This window comes from Capsicum annuum, chromosome 11 (assembly GCF_002878395.1).
Source record: "Capsicum annuum cultivar UCD-10X-F1 chromosome 11, UCD10Xv1.1, whole genome shotgun sequence".
NCBI classification, from domain to species: Eukaryota; Viridiplantae; Streptophyta; class Magnoliopsida; order Solanales; family Solanaceae; genus Capsicum; species Capsicum annuum.
The window spans coordinates 193,641,603-193,661,586 of record NC_061121.1 but is presented as its reverse complement, the minus strand read 5'-3'; the positions used below and the strand labels follow the sequence as shown (position 1 = coordinate 193,661,586).

The 19,984-nt window shown below is 25.9% G+C and overlaps 1 protein-coding gene across 1 annotated transcript; it reads left to right on the top strand.

Moving 5' to 3' along the window:
- Window positions 1-1,056: 1,056 nt before the first annotated feature.
- On the top strand, window positions 1,057-1,497 carry LOC107846326. The gene has a single exon (XM_016690745.1). The coding sequence runs from the start codon at window positions 1,057-1,059 to the stop codon at window positions 1,495-1,497; it is 441 nt and encodes a 146-aa protein (XP_016546231.1).
- The last annotated feature ends 18,487 nt before the right edge of the window (window positions 1,498-19,984 follow it).

Genomic DNA, 19,984 nt, shown 5'->3' with positions numbered 1-19,984 from the left:
ATTCATAGTGCACTTATAAATTAAAATATGTTGATATATCATACTCTTACTAATATGCAGATTTGGGATTCTTACACTCCATTACTCTACTGATGTGAGCATTTTTTGCTTTTCAGTTAAATGGAGAGTTTGGATATTAGCATATCTCCTGATTTAAGTGGCTTATTTGATGATGAAGAAGATAAAGAATTAGAAAAATTTTGCCAAGACCAAGACGAGGAGTGGATGACTTTGTGTCAACTAGCAGGTAAATATGTTTTGACGTATTGTGAAAAGTACTTATGTAAGAAACCTTATCGTACATCAAAGCGCTCCGGACATATATTTATTCAAGAGATATTACGAGGAAATGAAACTTCTTGTTATGAAAATTTTTGATTGAAGAAAGCCGTGTTTATTGATTTATCCAATGACTTAATCGAAAAATATGGGCTTAAAGCCACTTGTGGAATTTCTACACACGAAATGTTTTTGATGGTTTGTGCACATGGAGCGGGAAATCGAATGATACAAGAAATCTTTCGACATTCTAGAGAGATGGTTCATAGACACTTTCATAGTGTTTTAAATGTTGTTTCTAAGTTTGCAAGAGATATCATTAGACCACATTTAAATTATAATGATGGTGTAGGATCTCACAAGCCATGTGACGAGCGATATTTTCCCTTCTTTAAAGTAAGTTACACTTTCTCCAAATATATACTTTATAATACTTAATATTTAATTTCTCTCTTGATTATTTTCTTAACTTAAATTTATATATGTGTATACTTGTAGGATTGCATTGGGGCACTTGATAGCACACATGTTAAAGCTAGATTGCCGCAAGGTCAAGAAATTTCGTATATTGGTCGTAAAGGCTATCCGATTCAAAATATTCTTGTCGTTGTAGATTTCAACATGTGTTTTACATTTGCATTGGCTGGATGGGAAGGATCGGCTCATGACAATCGTATATTTCGTGAGACTCTTCGTAGATAAGAACTCAACTTTCCACATCCATTGAAAAATAAACATTATCTAGTTGATTTTGGATATTCACACACGAAGGGATACATGACTCCTTACAGAGGAGATAATGTGAGGTATCACCTTTCTGACTTTCGACGTGGTGCAACACGACAATTGCAGGAGCCGAACGGATGCATTGAAAATTTTAATTATTTGCATTCTTCTTGTAGAAACATAGTAGGATACACATTTGGTGTATGGAAAGCAAAGTGGTCTATTTTGCGCGACATGCCTTACTATAACATTGACACACAAATGGATATCGTAATTGCTACTATGGCCATTCATAATTACATTAGAAAGAAGTGCAACGTAGATAATGCATTTCAAACGGATGAGAATGAAAGATATATTCCATCGGTTGATTTTGATGTAGGCACAACTTCAACGACTAACAATATAGAGGGCGAAAATGTGAGTGAGGAAAGTAATGTACATTGGGTTTGGCTTCATGATATGATTGCTAATGATATTTTTAATGCTTAATGTTTATACTAATTGAATATTTTCACTTTTTGCATTTATGGCGAACTTAACTCTAGCCACATTACTAACTTTTTGTATGAAACTATTTATCTATTAATGTAATTATAATGATTAATAACATATATATATTGCTTAATGATAAGCTCGACATATATATTAATATTATCTTGGAAGGTTAAACGCAACAAGTCCAGTTTAATAAGAAAATGAAAGTGTCGTAAATTGCACCTTAATGATACGAAGCAATCTTTTCAAAGAGTCTCATTTCAATCTCTTAAAAAAAATATTTTTAGCGCACAAATTAGTCATTCATGAAAATATTTTTTTTTTATATATATATATATATATGTATATATATATATTAAAATATATATTAATTTTAATTTGAATCATTTTAGCAATAAAAATTAATAATAATCAACTCTATATATTATTAACAGCTATAAGGGTATTTCAGTCATTTAAAAAAAAGTGCTTAAAAGCATTATTTACCAAACACATCAATAACTTTTTTTCAGTTTCAGCATTTTTATACAAACACTTAATTGCTTATTTTTAAAATAAGTTCAGCACTTTCAAAAACATTTTTTTTCAGCCGCTTTTTAAACTCATTAAAGTGAGATATACGCGCGAGACGCATACAATTAAACTAGTATAATAAAATGACAGAGCAAGCATGTCGACAGAGAGCAACTTACTTGCCGCCAACTCATATGTGAGGAAAGAATTTTTCAAAAAATTAGTTAAACTTTATAATCAAATGTTGTTTTCAGAAATTTTTCCAAAAGAAAAAGTGAAAAAAATTGTATGGACAAGGGGGCTAATAGTAGGTAACTTGAGGTAACAATTGTGATATTTGAAAATAAAAATATTTTACGGATTATAAAATTAATTTATTTTCATACCTTACGATTCACAACTGTCCAATATTACAATTAATTGACGAGGGCGCACTTAAAAGCAATGGACGATTAAATATTTGATCAAACTAGTTTAGGTGTACGCGCCTTGCGCGTGTACTTCACTTTAATGAGTTTAAATATTACACTAAATAAGATATTTGCTTACATAATAAAAATGGATATAATAATTAAAATTAATATCTTAAACCTAATTTTTACCAAAAATATTTTTAAAAGTCGTTCGGCATTCATCTACGATTTGTAAACTACAACAAAGTAATACAATGATAGAGACATAAAAATAATAGAATTAAATTTAATCTTTACACACAAAAAATTTCTTAAAGTCTTCTGACACTCATTTACCACCTATAAATTTTAACAAAATAATACGATACTAGAGATATCAAAATAATACAACTAAACATAACTTTTACATTAAAAAAATTCTCAAAGCAGAGATATCAAAATAATACAATTAAACTTAACCTTTACCTAAAAATATTCCTCAAAGCCGAGCAACATTTATCTATCACCTATAAACTACAATAAAATAATACGATAAAAGAGAGATCAAAACAATACAATTAAACTTAAATTTTACACACAAAAATTCCTCAAAGTCGATCGACATTCATCTACAAACTATAAACTACTACAAAATAATAAACTAATAGAGATATTACGATAATACAATTAAACCTAACTTTTACCTAAAAAAATTCTCAAAGCCGACCGGTATTCATCTAACATCTATAAATTAAAATAAAACAATAAGATAATAAAGATATCAAAATAATACAATTAAATCTAACCTTTACACAAGAAATTCTTCAAAGCCAACCGACATTCATCTACGACTTGGAAACTATTAAAAAATAATATAATAGTGATCATAAAGCTTCAATTTTGATCAAACTAATTCTTGTCTGAGCAAAAAATTTGACCCTAAAGAATGACTTGAATGAAAACAAAGAAGATATATATACACATACGTTGAATTCTATTATGCTTACAAAAACAGTGAAGTTCAGGGTTAGAAAATTAAGCATCCACCAATCTAGACATGTAATTGAATCAAGTTAGATGAGCATCAATCATATTCTCCCAATAGGCAAATCAGTGTATTCTCTAGTTTAACGTGTATCTCAATATTTATAAAAGTATCTCCTTAATAATATAGTCTTATTTTAAGAGTATTTTTCTAATTGAACAATAGAAAGGAAAATATTACTCCCTCCGTTTCAAAAAGAATGACCCCTTTCCTTTTTTGGAAATATTTTAATTTCAACTTTCCACATGGCATGTTTAGGACCACAAGATTAAAGGAAATTTTGGTACATTTGACACAACTTTAATTTAAGGCCACAAGATTCAAAAGTCTTCTTTATTTTCTTAATCGTTGTGCCAAGTCAAAGTAGATCATTCTTTTTTAAACGGAGAGAGTAATTAATTTTTCTTCCATATATTTTAGGAGTCTCATATATCTTAGGAAGTATAGTTAATATAATAGAAAACATTAAATAATAAATTGAAGAAAATAGTGAAAAGATAGTTTTGTTCAAGGAGAGTCTTTTAATGACAGGCAAAAAATTCAAATCACTTTTCTATGGGTATTCACACTTTTAATAGATTATAATATAAATATAAATAATATAGATATTGATTATACCATATAATCTAGCTATGGATATAGATATAGGCTTTTCTTGTACTGATCTGTCTACATGTTGTTCTTAACATATAATATATCACGTACATGTCTATGTTCATATCACTAATATGTATAATTTGTTATTTATACATATAACAAATAAAGCAGGACAAATCTTCATTCAACCAAGAAAGAAGCACGGGAGTCTAGCTTGTGGACACATAAAGAATAGTTACATAGTTATATTCAAAAACCTTATTAAAAAAAAAAAAAAAAAAAAGTACAGAGAATCAAAACCAACCTTCAATAGAGGAAGTCACTTTCAATCTAAAATATTCACCTGAAAGAGAAACATGAAAAATTATTAAAAGGGTAGAATCAATAATCACACGAGAAATTATTAAAAGAAGAGAATACAATTGATTATGTATAATTCATATAATCTTTAAATTTACTAACTAAAAAAATAAAGTAATATAGAAGAAAAGTACAAGGCAGTGTAAAAGGAAAGTATGTTTCTTGTAGAAGAATTGTGAAATTCTTCAATGTGTATATAAGGTAAAATTTAATTAATTTAGAAGTATAGAAAAGGATATAAAGTGGGTTAAGAATATAATTATGAATTAATTTTAATTAGAGTAAAAAATGACTCAACTTACCTTGTATCTCTTTTCATATTGATATATAATTATAACCATTTAATATTTTAAATATTTATTAATTAAGTAAAAAAGAAAAAAAAATTAAGAAAAGAGCCAAAAAAAACTACCAAAAAATCTCTTGTTTTCCTTTGCAAGGACGAAACTTTCCACACTCAATTTGGTTGTCATTGAGGACTTTTAACATAATAAGAAAAATTTTAATAACTAATTTTAGTTGATTTTAAAATTTTAATTATTACATAAATAATTAAATAATAATTGAAGGAAATATGTGAAAAGACTATTTTGTCTATTGCAGAATATTTTAATGAAGGGCAAAAATTTCAAATTATTTTTCTAAGGGTCTTTACACTTTTAATATTACTAGTTTAATGCAAGTGCTTTGCACGTGTGTTTTACTAGTTCAATGCAAGTGCTTTGCACGTGTGTTTTACATCAATTAATAAAAGGGATAATTACATAATTTAGCCAATATTGACTCTTAATTACCTTATTTAGCCTAGTTTCAATTAATTACAATTCATAACCTCCTCTTGCCTATTAATTTTTCATAATTACAATTCAAAGCCTCTCTCATGTATTTTTTCTTTTTCTCTATTTTCTATTACTTTTCTTTTTTTTTCTTTTTTCAGTTTTTTCCTTCTTTTTTTCTTTTTCTTTTTCTTCGTTTATGTTATAAATGTATTTACATTATAGTGAATGTCTATCAAGATCTACTTTGATATCTATTAGGATTTGAAGCATCTGCTTTTACTCAGACTAGGAGTAAATTTTTCCTATAAATAGAGGGATTTTGTTCATTATATTTACAATCTTATGATTTTTCATCCCTCAAGAGAAATAAGAATTACTCTCTCTATTCTCTCTACTCTTCTTCTTTGTTCTTTATTATTTTATAACACGTTATCAGCGTGAAGTCTCTTACCAATTGAGATCTGTTCGTACGTGGCTACACAAGTTTTCGATTCTCTAACTTATTTAGATTATCAACACGAGATTCTGTCAAATAAGGTGAGATTATAAATCTAAAGGTAATTTCAAGGTTAGTAATTTCTTATGTTGTCTGTCTTTTACTACTACTAATATAATTATTGTTGGATTTGAGGAAAAATAATTGGTTTGGAACCATTTATATTTTGAATTTATTTCTCAAGAACAATATTATCAAAAGAGATGATAATATGTTGGGTTCAAGTCCCGTCGATTTATGCCTAAGACGTCTTTATATGGATAAGACGTTGAGTTTGAATCTCAATGCACCATATTGATATATTCTGATGGCTAAGGCAAAATAATAGGTATTTGATGAAAAGTCATGAAATTCGACCCATTGAATATGCTCCATTTCATGAAGTGAATGTGGTAGCAATATATGATAAGTCTGAAATATGACAACTTACTTTATTCTTGAGGTGTACATGGCAGCAGTGCATAGTATGTCTGAAAGGAGACAAGTGATTGAATGCACGAATATAAGCGTGAAGGGACAATATGATTATGATCATCAAAAGTGATGATATTTTTACACACATATTATGATCATAAGATATAATAGAGAAAAATTCTCTACATCATATGTATGCCTCAATTTGCTTCTGAAGTAGCAAAATCTTGAAAGAGGTTATAGTCTATCATAATTTGATAGGCTTAAGACACGATTATATTCCATTCCTGGGGAATGAGAAGCTTATTAATGCAAACGTGTACTTGTTGTGATGGTATCACAACTCACCTCTGGATGAGGCAGAACAACTGAGAAGAGTTATTTCAAAATTTACTTCTAAAGTAGTAAATCTGAAATTTATTCATGTAATAGTAAATCTGAAATTTACTAAAGAAAAAAGTACATGTCATGGTAAACTTGGAGTTTACTAGAATAAAAGTTCATAAATTGATATGAACGATTGTGACATCTCGAAGATGTGTATATTGAATATTAGACATGTATTGAAGAACTAGAAGATTCTTCGAGAATTATTTATGTCGTTTGTTCTCATGATAAATTGGTTGGACCAACTAATGTTGGGATTGAATTCCTTAAATCTGAAAAATATAAAAGGTGAGTATGGGTCAGTTCCTATCATGTGATATGTTGAAAAGATGCATCAATAAAATGATCACATGTACATTCATTGTTAACCTGCAGTTTGGCATTCATAAAGTTGCTTGCTCAATAAAATTGAGTTAAGAACATAGTTTTCAGATTGTTCAATCAAGAAAGTTATCTTGATGATGATGGTTTGACATTGAATGTCTTCGATAAACAGCTAAACCATCGCTAATAACAACAAAGTTTCATGTGTTGGTTTGAAATATGATATGTTGCATACAATAACACTTATATGCATTAGACCAATAAATTATGATTATTTCTTCCCTCTCAATTGGTTCAAGGTCATGAACCAACTATTTCATCTAATAGTTTTGATGTGTGGTATACGATTAATGAATATACCATGATGCACAAAGATGGATTCCTCAAAGAAGATAGAGGATGTATGTTAGTTTTCCTAACATAAAGGGGAGATTATAAGCAGCTATGAAATATGTTAGAATTATCACCAGATCCTCATTCAAAATATAATTCAAGTCAAATGTCGAAAGCATTTCATATTTAAGCTGCAAGTGCTCCTATTTTGTGACCATGAAGGACAAAGTCTATGCATGCGTAACACGTCTACGACATAACACTTCATGAAACCTATGAGAGGTTCAGGTACCTGAAAATAATGAAGTGATGAGATCTCAAAATGTTATGTCACATTGTGAACCAATACAAAATGATATATCATCAATATCTTTGATACAATATTGGCATAATATTGTGAAAAATTATGAGGATCTGAATTCTACATTAATTTAAGCATGCTGACGTAGAAACATTTATCAAGTGACATAAAAGGATGCATCTTGGTAAGTGTAAAACTTATTTGATTTGTAGTCCAGACATTTGAAGCTAAGATGTCACACATGAAATGTTGAATATTGTCACTTGACAAAATTTATATGAAAACTTCTTTAAGGATTCAAAATATAAAAGTTTCTGGGAAACTTATTGATAATCTTTATATTGTGTAAGCTTATAGCTTGAAAATTATTGAAACTCTTGGAGAGTTTTCAAAAGTAATAAGATTATTTGCTGAAATAAGAAATATACCAATTTGGATTGATTATGAAGTACCATATATTAGTACAATTGGTGCACTCATGTATCTTGTAAAATACTACAAGACCCAATACAGCCTTTCGCTCAATTTGTTAGCAAAGTATATTTCTAATCCTACTACGAGACATTGAAATGGGATAAGATACATGAGTTTATTTTATTCTAAAGATTGCAGTCCCGATATTACTGGTCATGCTGATGTTGGGTACTCATCTAACCCGCATAAATCTCAGTCTCAAACATACAATGTGTTCACATATGGGGATACTGTCATATCTTAGAGATATACAAAACAGTCTATCTAGCCACTTTATCGAACCATGATGAGATAATAACTATTCATGAAGCAAGTCAAGAATGAGTATGGTTGAAATCCATGATACATCTCATTCGAGAAAAATATGGCGTGAAATGTAACAATGTACCCACAATTTTATACGAAAATGATGCAACATGCATAACACATCTTGATAGATTCATAAAAGGAGATAGAACGAAGCACACTTCATCAAAACTTTTCTACATACATGAGCTCCAAAAGAATAGTGATATTAACGTGCAACGGATTCGTTCAAGTGACAATGTGGTTGTTTTATTCACCAAGTCTCCTTCAATTGCAACTTTCAAGAAGATGGTGTACAAGATCGGGATCCAAAGGTTCAAGGATGTTCTCATTAGGGGGAGTTAATATGCACTGTACTTTTTTTCTCTTATAAGGTTTTGTCTCACTGGGTTTTCCTTGTAAGGTTTTTAGTGAGGCAGCTGATATGCGTATTGTTAGAAATATGTACTTTTTTCCTTCACTAAATTTTTTATCCCACTGGTTTTTTCTAGTCAGGTTTTAACGAGACACATTATCTATCTAGACATTCAAGGGGGAGTGTTATAAATATATTTACATTATAGTGAGTGTCTATCAAGATCTACTTTGATATCTATTAGGATTTGAAGCATCTGTCTTTTACTCAGACTAGGAGTAAATTCCCTCTATAAATAGAGGGATTTTGTTCATTGTATTTACAATCTTATGATCTCTCATCCCTCAAGAGAAATAAGAATTACTCTCTCTATTCTCTCTACTCTTCTTCTTTATTCTTTCTTGTTTTATAATAGTTTACTCTTTCTTTTCTTTTTTCAATTTTTTTTTTATATATTTTTTTTCTTTTTTTCTTTTTCTTTTTATTTTTTCTCCTTTTTTTGTTTTTTCTCTATTTTCTATTACTCTTTTTTTCAGTTTTTTTCTTCATTTTTTCTTTTCCTTTTTTGTTTTGTCTTTTTTCTTTCTTTTTCGTTGTCTTTTTTTCTTTTAGTCTTTCCTTTTTTTTCCTTTTTCAGTTTTTTCCTTCCTTTTTTCTTTTCCTTTTTTTTTCGTTTTCTCTTTCTTTTCTTTTTTCAATTTTTTCATTTTCTTTTTTTATTTTGTATTTTTTTTCTTTTTCTTTTTTTAATTTTTTCTCCTTTTTTTGTTTTTTTTTCTATTTTCCATTACTCTTTTTTTTTTTTTTTTTTTCTTTTTTTTCTTCAATTTTTCTTTTCCTTTTTTATTTTCTCTTTCTTCTTTCTTTTTTCAATTTTTTCTTTTTCATTGTCTTTTTTTCATTTTGTCTTTCTTTTCTTTTTCTTCTTTTCCTTTTTATATTTTCTCCTTCTATTTTTTTTATTTTATTTTTTCTCTATTTTCTATTACTCTCCTTCTTTTTTGTATTTTTTCTCACATTTTTTCTCCTTTTTTTTCTTTTTTTTTATTTTTATTTTTTCTTCTTTTCATTTGTGCAAACTAACAAACATAAATATAAGTGCGAACTATAAAATATAAATACAAAGGCGAATTATAACATACAAATGCAAGTGGAAACTATAACATACAAATACAGATCCAAATTATAACATATAGATACAAGTGTGAACTATCATTTATATTTTTTAATTATTGAAAGGGAACAATTGATTTTCTTTTTACGAATATTTATTTGTATTTATTTATACGAGTTGCATTTATTGATACAAATAAATATTATTCAAATTTCTATAAAAATACAATATTTATTTGTATTTTTAAAATCGTTGGTTTCATTTGTTTGTAATTGTATTAGTATCAGGTGATATTTATTTACTTACAAATATGAATAATAATTTTGACATACAAATACAAAACGGTACATTTGTATCAAATGATACATTGCATATTTATATATTTTAGAATCAAGAAAATACAATTAATGCATTTACTTGTTTGTATACAAATACAAATGATAAATTGTACATAATCACGGCTAAATACAATATGCAATCAACTAACAAATACAAATACAAAATAATTCTTTAAAAATAAAAACACATCGACGAAAATAGAATATAAATACAAACATAATCTAAATATACAAACACAATAAAATCATAATACAAATATAATCCAATATAATATACAGTAAATTATAAAATACAAATACAAATATAAAATAGTTCTTTAAAATACAAGTGCGAATTATATAAAATATAAATGATGGTGCGAACTAACAAATACAAATACAAGTGTGAACTATAAAATACAAATATAAATGCAAACTACAAAATACAAATACAACAAATATAGTTGTATCAATGAATATAAAAATATAAATGACAGTGTGACTACAAATAGATAAACTATTATGGTATTTACGTTATCATCAATGACTTTTGCTCGAGTAGTTATACTTTTTAAAAATACAAAAAATATAAAATAGAATAAAAAATGATAAAGAAAATAAGTACAAAAAAGAAAATTAAAAAAAAAAAAGAAAAATAAAAGAAAGAGAGATAGAAGAGAGAAAAAATTATATAAAAAAATGAAAAAAAATAAAAATAGGAAAAATTAGAAAAAAGAAGAAGAAAAAACGAGGAAAACACGAAAAAGAAGAAATATAAAAAAAAAATAAAAAGAAAAAAAATGGTAGTGTTTTTGGCAAGACTAAATATGTAGTGTACTTATGTTTTTATGAATACAGACCACTAAGTAAAAGTGAATACAGCGGCTGTGAATTGAATGCAGCCGCTAAATGGTATTGTATTTATATTTTATATGAATACAGATTATTGATAAAATCGAATACAGCGGGCGTAAATTGAATACAGCAGCTATAAATGGTAATTATGTAAAATATGGCTATGAAAGGTGAGTTTTCTAACAAAATGTAGCTATTTTTGAAAGATCCCCTTAATAAAATTATATACATAAGAATTCACATAATTGAAGACGACCTTCCAAGATTATAGAAAACTAAATAATTAATTTATAGCATTTCAAAGTTTAGAATATATTGATTTATCATAACATAGATATACTATTGTATCAAAAATTACATAATTGGTCATAGCTTGATTGATTTCTAAAGTTAATATTACCATGTTAATTCATTTTTTATCGTCCTTGTCATGTTTTAGAATTTAGTACCCCACCAACATTGGTTGTGTGCAGTGGATGGGGTTGCTCTACCCTTAACCAGAGGTCGAGGGTTCGACCCTGGGTATAGAGAAAACTCTGTTGGGAGCGTTGCCACCTTAATGGGCTCTGCAACGCGCGATCCGGATTAGTCGGGGCTCCGAATACCGGCTGGGAAACGAAAAAAAGAATTTAGTACCCTCTTTGTTTTATACTTGGTCATGTACTTGTGTATTAAGAATAATTTTTTTATTTGTTCATTTAACAAATCAATAATTATTTTTTCTCCATATTATTTTATTGTTAAATTACTATATAAAATAGTAATAGTCAAATTTAAAGTTTTAAAATAATTAAAGGCTAGTTTAGTAAAAAAAATCTCAATAAAGCTTTTTTAAGATTGTGTCAAGTTAACATGAGTCAAGTTCTATTAAAAAATAAATAACTAAAACTAAATCAGAAAAACTTTTAAGAAGTTAAAAGAAAACAACAAATATGCATTGTTGAATCTAGTTGATCAACTACTCCATAAACTCCTTAAAGGTCTATTATTTATGTAATTTATAGAAGTTAATCAAAACTTTATGTAAGATAATTTTGAAGAAAAGGGCCCTAATAATTATACACGTAAAGAATTAGTTGCAAAGAAATAAGGAAAAAACTATAATTGTCATGTATTAAACTTCACAAACCTCTTTAAAGTCTACAAAGAAATATAGAAGTTTATCAAATATTTATATAAGGTAAATTTTAACTGGTATTGAACCTCAAATAATGGGATATTTTCTATAGTTTAAATAAGGAAAGATAAGTGAACAAAATTTTAGTTGATTTAAAAGACTTAAAAATTGATTAAATGTAAAACTTATTTTTACATGGAGAAAAAATTGAACAATTTTTCACCAATGTATGTGAATTTTAAAATATGAATGGTCGGATGTGTTGTGGATTGTATCGTGTTAAATTAGTCATCCTCAGGCCATACAAAAATGGTATATTGGGAGCCTAAAATAAAATTTCTTCTGTTTTTATTTGTTCTTTAAAAACCGAACGCGTTCAAATTAAAAATATTAATGGAATTATAACCGGGGGGGGGATCCAATTTATAGCATTTTTCGTATATTTTTTAATATCTAAATTTTAAGTTTAAAATATTAAATTTATCTAATCTAATTTAGCTTTAAAAATTAGTTAAATTAACTCTTCAAAAGTTGACCACTAAAAAGGAACCAATCAAATAATTTGTAAAATTGAATATAATTACCTTCTTTATCATTCTGGCTAAAGAGCAATAAAATCATTCCTAAACTAATACATGAAATATTTTGTGAACTAAATGTTCAGATTTATTATTGGTCTCTTCTGCCTTAAACTTTCAACAAGGAAGAAACTGTATTCAACTGAAAACTAATTAATTTCATATTTCATCCAAAATCTTTTAAATAGCCAAATTTTGATTATAAGTATATACATAGAAACATAAGTAAAATTAGTCATGAATTTCACGCCACTTTCTTTAAATAGTATTTGACTTGGACTCAATAATGCTTTTCTTAATTAAATAATATTTTCTGGTTCTTATTAAATTTGAAGTCTTAAATACTATTATAATAATTTAAGAAAAAAAGGGTGAAAAGACTATTTCATAAGTAAAAGTAATGAATTCCGTGCCACTTTCTTTAAATAGTATTTGATTTGGACTCAATAATATTTTTCTTAATTAAATAATATTTCATAGTTCTTATTAAATTTGAAGTCTTAAATATTATTATAATAATTTAATGACAATAATTAAAAAAAAAGGTGAAAAGTCCGATCTATAGTATTTTTCGTATATTTTTTAATATCTAAATTTTAAGTTTAAAATATCAAATTTATCTAATCTAATTTAGCTTTAAAAATTAGTTAAATTAACTCTTCAAAAGTTGACCACTAAAAAGGAACCAATCAAATAATTTGTAAAATTTACCTTCTTTTTCATTCTGGTTAAAGAGCAATAAAATCATCTTAAACTAATACATGAAATATTTTGTGAACTAAATGTTCAGATTGATTATTGGTCTCTTCTGCCTTAAACTTTCAACAAGGAAGAAACTGTATTCAACTCAAAACCAATTACATATTTCATCCAAAATCTTTTAAATAGCCAAAATTTGATTATAAGTATATCTATATCTATAATTTATATCTATAATATATTAAAAGTGTGAAAATCCTTAGAAAAGTTATTTAAATTTTTTGTCTTTCATTAAAATACTTTGCAGCAGGCAAGACCGTCTTTTTACTACTATTTTAAATTTTGCATTTACTAAAATTTTGCTTATTAATTAACAATATTAACATCCGAAACCAAAAATTACCATACGCTTGTTGGTGTTTCCTTGTTGGAAAGACTTTAATTTAGGTAAGTTTTAAAATCTCCTAGGTTTAGAATTCTTACAAAATTTTATTTGTAGTAATATTTGATTAATCACAAAATAGAATTATAAAGGAGGAAAAATACGTGCAACACTTGGAATTGTTGCATATGTCACAAGCCTACCCTTTGAAATTAGGATTTGAATTTTTCTTAAAGGAAAATTATAGAGAAAATAAAGATTGTTTATTTCCTAAACTATTTTAAGATATATTACTCTAAATATCAATTAATAGGATTAATATAGTAACATAGTTATATAAATAATTATTTTTTTAATGGTATGTCATATTAAAAGTGACAAGTAAAAGCAAAAGATGGAGTATATCACTAAAGTATCATGAAGTTTACAAGAATATTTAAATTAAATTAAAAATTGTTACTTTTTTGTATTCGATTTTTATTTTGTAAAAAATATGTGTACCATTTAAAATATATTATTAGCAATTAAAATTTTGTATTAAATAACTTCGGATAAATGTGGGTTTTAGAAATATTGTTTGAACTTTTTTCTCTTCATTAAAAATCTTCGCTTTAGACAAAGTCGTTATTTTACTTTTTCCGAAATAGTAAAAATATTTTAAAAAATTAAAAAATCATAAAATATATGATAGAAAGAAATATATTAGATAAAATTTTGACAACTTATAATTCCTATTAGGTTTAAGGCTCTTTGTATATTTATAGAGAAAAAATTCTTCAATTTATTTTTGTCTCATACATAAACATTGGTGTAAAACTTAGAAATTTATATATGGATACAATTATGGAGAACCAATGGAACTTCAATTGCAACAACTGTTTCTCCTGCCGATTCCATGGGTCGGCAATTCGGTATATAACAAGGTTCTTGAAGATAGAATGATACACCCTCCGTTTCAATTTATATTGATTTCTTTTAGTCTGTTTCAAAAAAAAAAAAAAAAGATTCTTATGATATATTTAAGATCATAGACTCAATGTCAAAAATTATAATCGTATAGATCCCGCTGCTAAGTACAATTCTTATTTGCCTGAGTTGTAATTTAGAGAATATATATATGTCCTTTATTATTTAAAAAAAAAAACAATTTGAAAGCATACAATAGATAAGCTTTTACCTCTTTTGCTGGATTTCACGTAAGTTTTTTTTTTTTTTTTTGGAAAATTCTTGAATTCTCTTGTGTGTGTGTTTTTTTTCTTTTTTGTTCGTATGAATTGAATTTCCTTTAATTTATTTAGAATTTATATTATTCAAGTATTGATAAGTGATTTATGAAGGAAAAAATATAAATCTTTTAATAGTTCACTTATTTCTTTCTTTTGTTTTTACTTTTGCAGGTTCCAAAATGTACATAGGGGAAAACAAATTTATATATAAAATTTTCTTATTCAATGAAATCTTGATAGTATCTATGATTAAGACGATAAATTTGTTTGTGACTTGAGGTAAGTTTTAAAAAAATTTAGTATATTTTTGAAGTTTACGATAAATAAATTATCATATATTCTTGATAGACAATTGTTAATTGAGAAGTTAATAATTAATTATGTATTCTCGATAGATAAATGTTAATTGATAAATATTACTTTGATTTTTATTTTAAATGACTCATATGCAGTTGATAATTTAAAATTAACTTATTTGTAATTTTAAAGTCCTAAAATATATAGTAAAAAAGAAAATATTATCAATAGTGTAGGTAGATTTTACGTGGAAAAAGGACTCCTAATTTTATTGTTTCACGGACTCTATGTGTACTTGCATATGTGTGCATTTTTTTAAAATATTTTACACTTCACCTTTATTGTTTTATCAAATTTACTTGAAAATGAAATGACACTAGCATATATTTTTCTTTTCTGTAATTAACTTTTATGACCAGAGAATGACAGTAGCATATAATCTGCCACCAACCCACCAAGGTTGTTTGATATGTATTTATATTTATATTTATCTATAATCTATAATATATATCTATAATAATATATTAAAAATATGAAGGGTCGTAGAAATATTTTTTGATTATTTGTCTTTCACTAAAAGTCTCTACTTTAGGCAAAATGGTCTTTTCAATATTTTTTTTATATTTAAGAATTTAAAAATTTATTAAATAATCATAGTAAATATTTCCTTATAAGAATTTATTAGAATTAGTGACAATTAATATCTTTTTCATTAGTGTAAGAATTTTAAATTATCTAAAGTTGATTTTAAGAGATTTGAAAATCCAGAAATAAATATGAAAGTATTAGAATAAAAAAAATCTAAGAAATATCAAAATTGTAAAATTTTTAAGTAAGTAATCAAATTTTTTATAAAAATTTAACTTTAAAAATAAATAAAGATTGTAAATATAGAAAAAATAGTCATACTGCAAATATGGTTCAAATCGATGTGTATCTCAATTAGATTTGGTCCACAAGAAGTTTCAAGTGGTTAATGGATCGTTACTTTTACGTTTATCATGTAGTATCTCTTTCATAATTAATTAAAATAGTGACTCAATTAGATTTGGTTATTTAATCTAGATAAGAAATTGCCATATTTAATACTTCTCAATCAATTAGAATTTTGCTTTATATAAAAAGTAAATTTTATAATTTTATTTAAATAATATTTTGAACAAAATTTATAAGGAACAAACGTTGTTTTATTTCTACTTTTCAAGTCGTGCTTTCATTATCATGTTTTTGTCTTGGGGGGAGGGGGAGGTTTCTTTATTCTTTTAGTTCATAGCTTTTCAAATTTTATATGAATTATAATAACCAACAATTGACAATGATTTTTTTTTAATAATTTCTCATGTGTGTTTTTTCAGGTGAAAATTTATGATAGAAAAATAATTTCTCGTGTGTGTTTTTTTAGGTGAAAATTTATGATAAAAAAATTGGACGAAATAAGCATGCTTCTACGAATAAGGTAGCCAACAAATCAAAGGTTATTTTTTATCATGTTATTTAACTATATCTCCGTACATTATTCGTTAGTATATCATAATTTGCATGTGTTGTAAGTCGTATGAATTTGAACTGAAACTTAATAATTTAATGTTGAAGATATATCACTTTATAAGAATATCATATGTTGGTCAGTTTCTTTAATTTTTCTATAAAAATAGAAACAAGTTTCTTTGTTTTCTTTTGACGTTGTTGTAAAGATAGTAACAGTTTATCCAAGATTCAAAACTTTGAATTCAATAAAATTTTATTGATTTTTATGTTTCAAAAACAAAGATATTTTCAGGGATTTCTCCTAACATATAGGAATTTGAAATCAATTAATTTTTGAACAACAACAACATATTTGGTCAATTAATTTTTGAAGTTAACTTAAAAAAAAAATCAACTTTTACATATATTAATCATGACACAAATATAATAAGGACTCATATAATAAATAGTTTGTAAAAATGAATTTTTCGTCAAAGAGGTAAAATAATTCAACGTATGTAAATTAAATTGATCAACTTTAGACTTAGTAAAGATAACACAATAAATCCTTCCTTCGATTTTAGTTCTACTAGGAGATATCATAGTAGTAGATTTTATTAAAGAAATACTAAGTGGTAGACAAGAACAAGCAAGTGAACCAGATAAAGTAAATCAATTGTGTGGAGAAAATACAACTTTTATAGGAAACCTAACTTTTGAAAAGATTTAAATAGATTGGATTGGAGCTAAAATTGGTTGATTTATGAATTAAGATTGATATCACGTGACAATGTTGCAATGGATCGATTCTAATTTCTTTTTTCGATAGTGTTTATTGGCAAATGAGATACGCGCTTTGAACACGCGTTAAAAAGTTCTTATAAAAGTGATTTAAGCTTTTTGTTTTTCATTATAAAAGCCTTCGCAATAGAGAAAATTATCTTTTATTATTTTCTTCAAATATTTTTTAGTTATTTTATAATATTTTAAAAATTGATAAAATATATGAAAAAAAGTTCACGTGAATTAAAGACTTCTAAAATATATGACTAGGATTTCTTTAAAATCTGAAATTTTTTGATGCAAACTTTTAACGGAGCCATGCTACTTTTATTTTCTTTCCAAAATAAAAACATAACTTTCCCAAAGTCAATTTAAAAGGTTATTTTCTAAAAGGAAAGATACGACAAAGTTGATTTGATTTTTTTTATTTGTATGAAAGGCAAGAAAAGGATAAAACTTTGAAAGTATTTTGATACGTGTTTTTTTATTTTAACGTAATTTACTTTGGTAGGAATAAAAATAAAGTTCCAATTAAATACTAACTCGGGTTTTTGGAGCATAAATAAGATCTATTATTAATTTCATGCTCAAAATTGTAATTTGATGTTTCTTTTTAAATAAATAATAATTTTAATATTAGTTACGTTATAGTTATAATGGCTCGAGAGAAGATTAGGATGAATAATCTGATGTTAATTACATTATTAAAAATTTTCTTATTATTTTTTTATGCACTTTTTCATTCTCGCGAAACGTCCATGGAATCTACAATTAAAAGATAGTTGATTAAATTTTATGAAAGAGATCAAAGATAATATTATTTGTTGGACTTTAGGTTAACGAATGACGAGTAATAATGAGAGGCTATTTTTAGTCATTGAAAATAGGAAAAATTTCAGAAATAGCAACTCTGTAGCCTTAATTATAACTTTTATAGCAACAGTTTCATAATTACGAAAAATAGCAAATTGTATTTGTATTTAAGTAAAATGTTGTTATATAAATACATATATAAATATATATGTATTACTCATAAATATATATGTACAACTAAAAAATACATATTCTTCTATACTATGAAGTGGGTAAAATATTGTTACTTTTGCTATAAGTTGTAATTTTGAAAAAGTGTTGCTATTTATTGTAATTATAGTCTTAAGGATGCTAGTTTCTGTAATTTTTCCTTGAAAATATGAAACTCAAATATTTGATAAATCATTTCCTTATTTGAACTATTTAACATCTATTTTATATAAATTAAAATGTCTATTATCTCCTAAATTATGTTTTTGTATGAACTATGTCACATAATTTGATAACTAAAAATTTAAATATTGTATAAATAAATATATATAATTCTTTTACTTTGACTTTTAATACACGTGCAACGTATGTATGCTAAACTAGTTTAAAAAAAGGGTGAAAAGATTATTTCATAAATAGAAGTAGTCATGAATTCCGCGCCACTTTCTTTAAATAGTATTTGATTTGGATTCAATAATACTTTTCTTAATTAAACAATATTTCCTAGTTTTTATTAAATTTGAAGTCTTAAATATTATTATAATAATTTAATGACAATAATTTAAAAAAGGGTGAAAAGACTATTTTATTTATTGCGGAGTGTTTTAGTGAAGGACAAACAGTTCAAATCACATTTCTAAAGGTCTTCACACTTTTAATATTACTAGTTTAGGTGTACGGGTCTTGCATGTGTACCTCACTTTGATGAGTTCAAACATTACACTAAATAGGATATTTGTTTAAACAATAAAGATAATATAATAATTAAATTTAATATCTTTTGAGTATGTCAAGATGAAGAATTTATTTATTAAACCTAACCTTTAACAAGAATATTTTTAAAAGTCGATCGACATTTATCTACCATCTGAAAATTGTAACAAAACAATACAATGATAGAGACATCAAACTAATACAATTAAATCTAATCTTTACACATAAAAATTTTCTCAAAGTCGTCCGACACTCATCTACCACCTGCAAACAATAACAAAATAATATGATAATAGAGGTATCAAAATACTACAACTAAACCTAACCTTACATAAAAAAAATTCTTCAAAGCCGACCAATATTTATCTATCACCTGTAAACTGCAACAAAATAATACAATAAAAGTGATATCAAAATAATACAATTAAACTTAAATTTTACACACAAAAATTTCTTAAAGCCGATCAAGATTCATCTACGAACTGTAAACTACCACAAAATAACAAACTAATAGAGATATTACGATAATACAATAAAACCTAACATTTACCTAAAAAAAAAATTCAAAGCAAACCCACAATAATCTAGCATCTGTAAATTAAAATAAAATAATAAGATAATAAAGATATCAAAACAATACAATTAAATTTAACCTTTACACAAGAAATTCTTCAAATCCAACCGACATTCATCTACGACCTGTAAACTATGAGAAAACAATATAATAGTGATCACAAAACTTCTATTTTGATTCAACTAATTCTTTTCTGAGCGAAAATTTTAACCCTAAAGAATGATTTTGAACAAAAACAAAGATATATATATACACACAT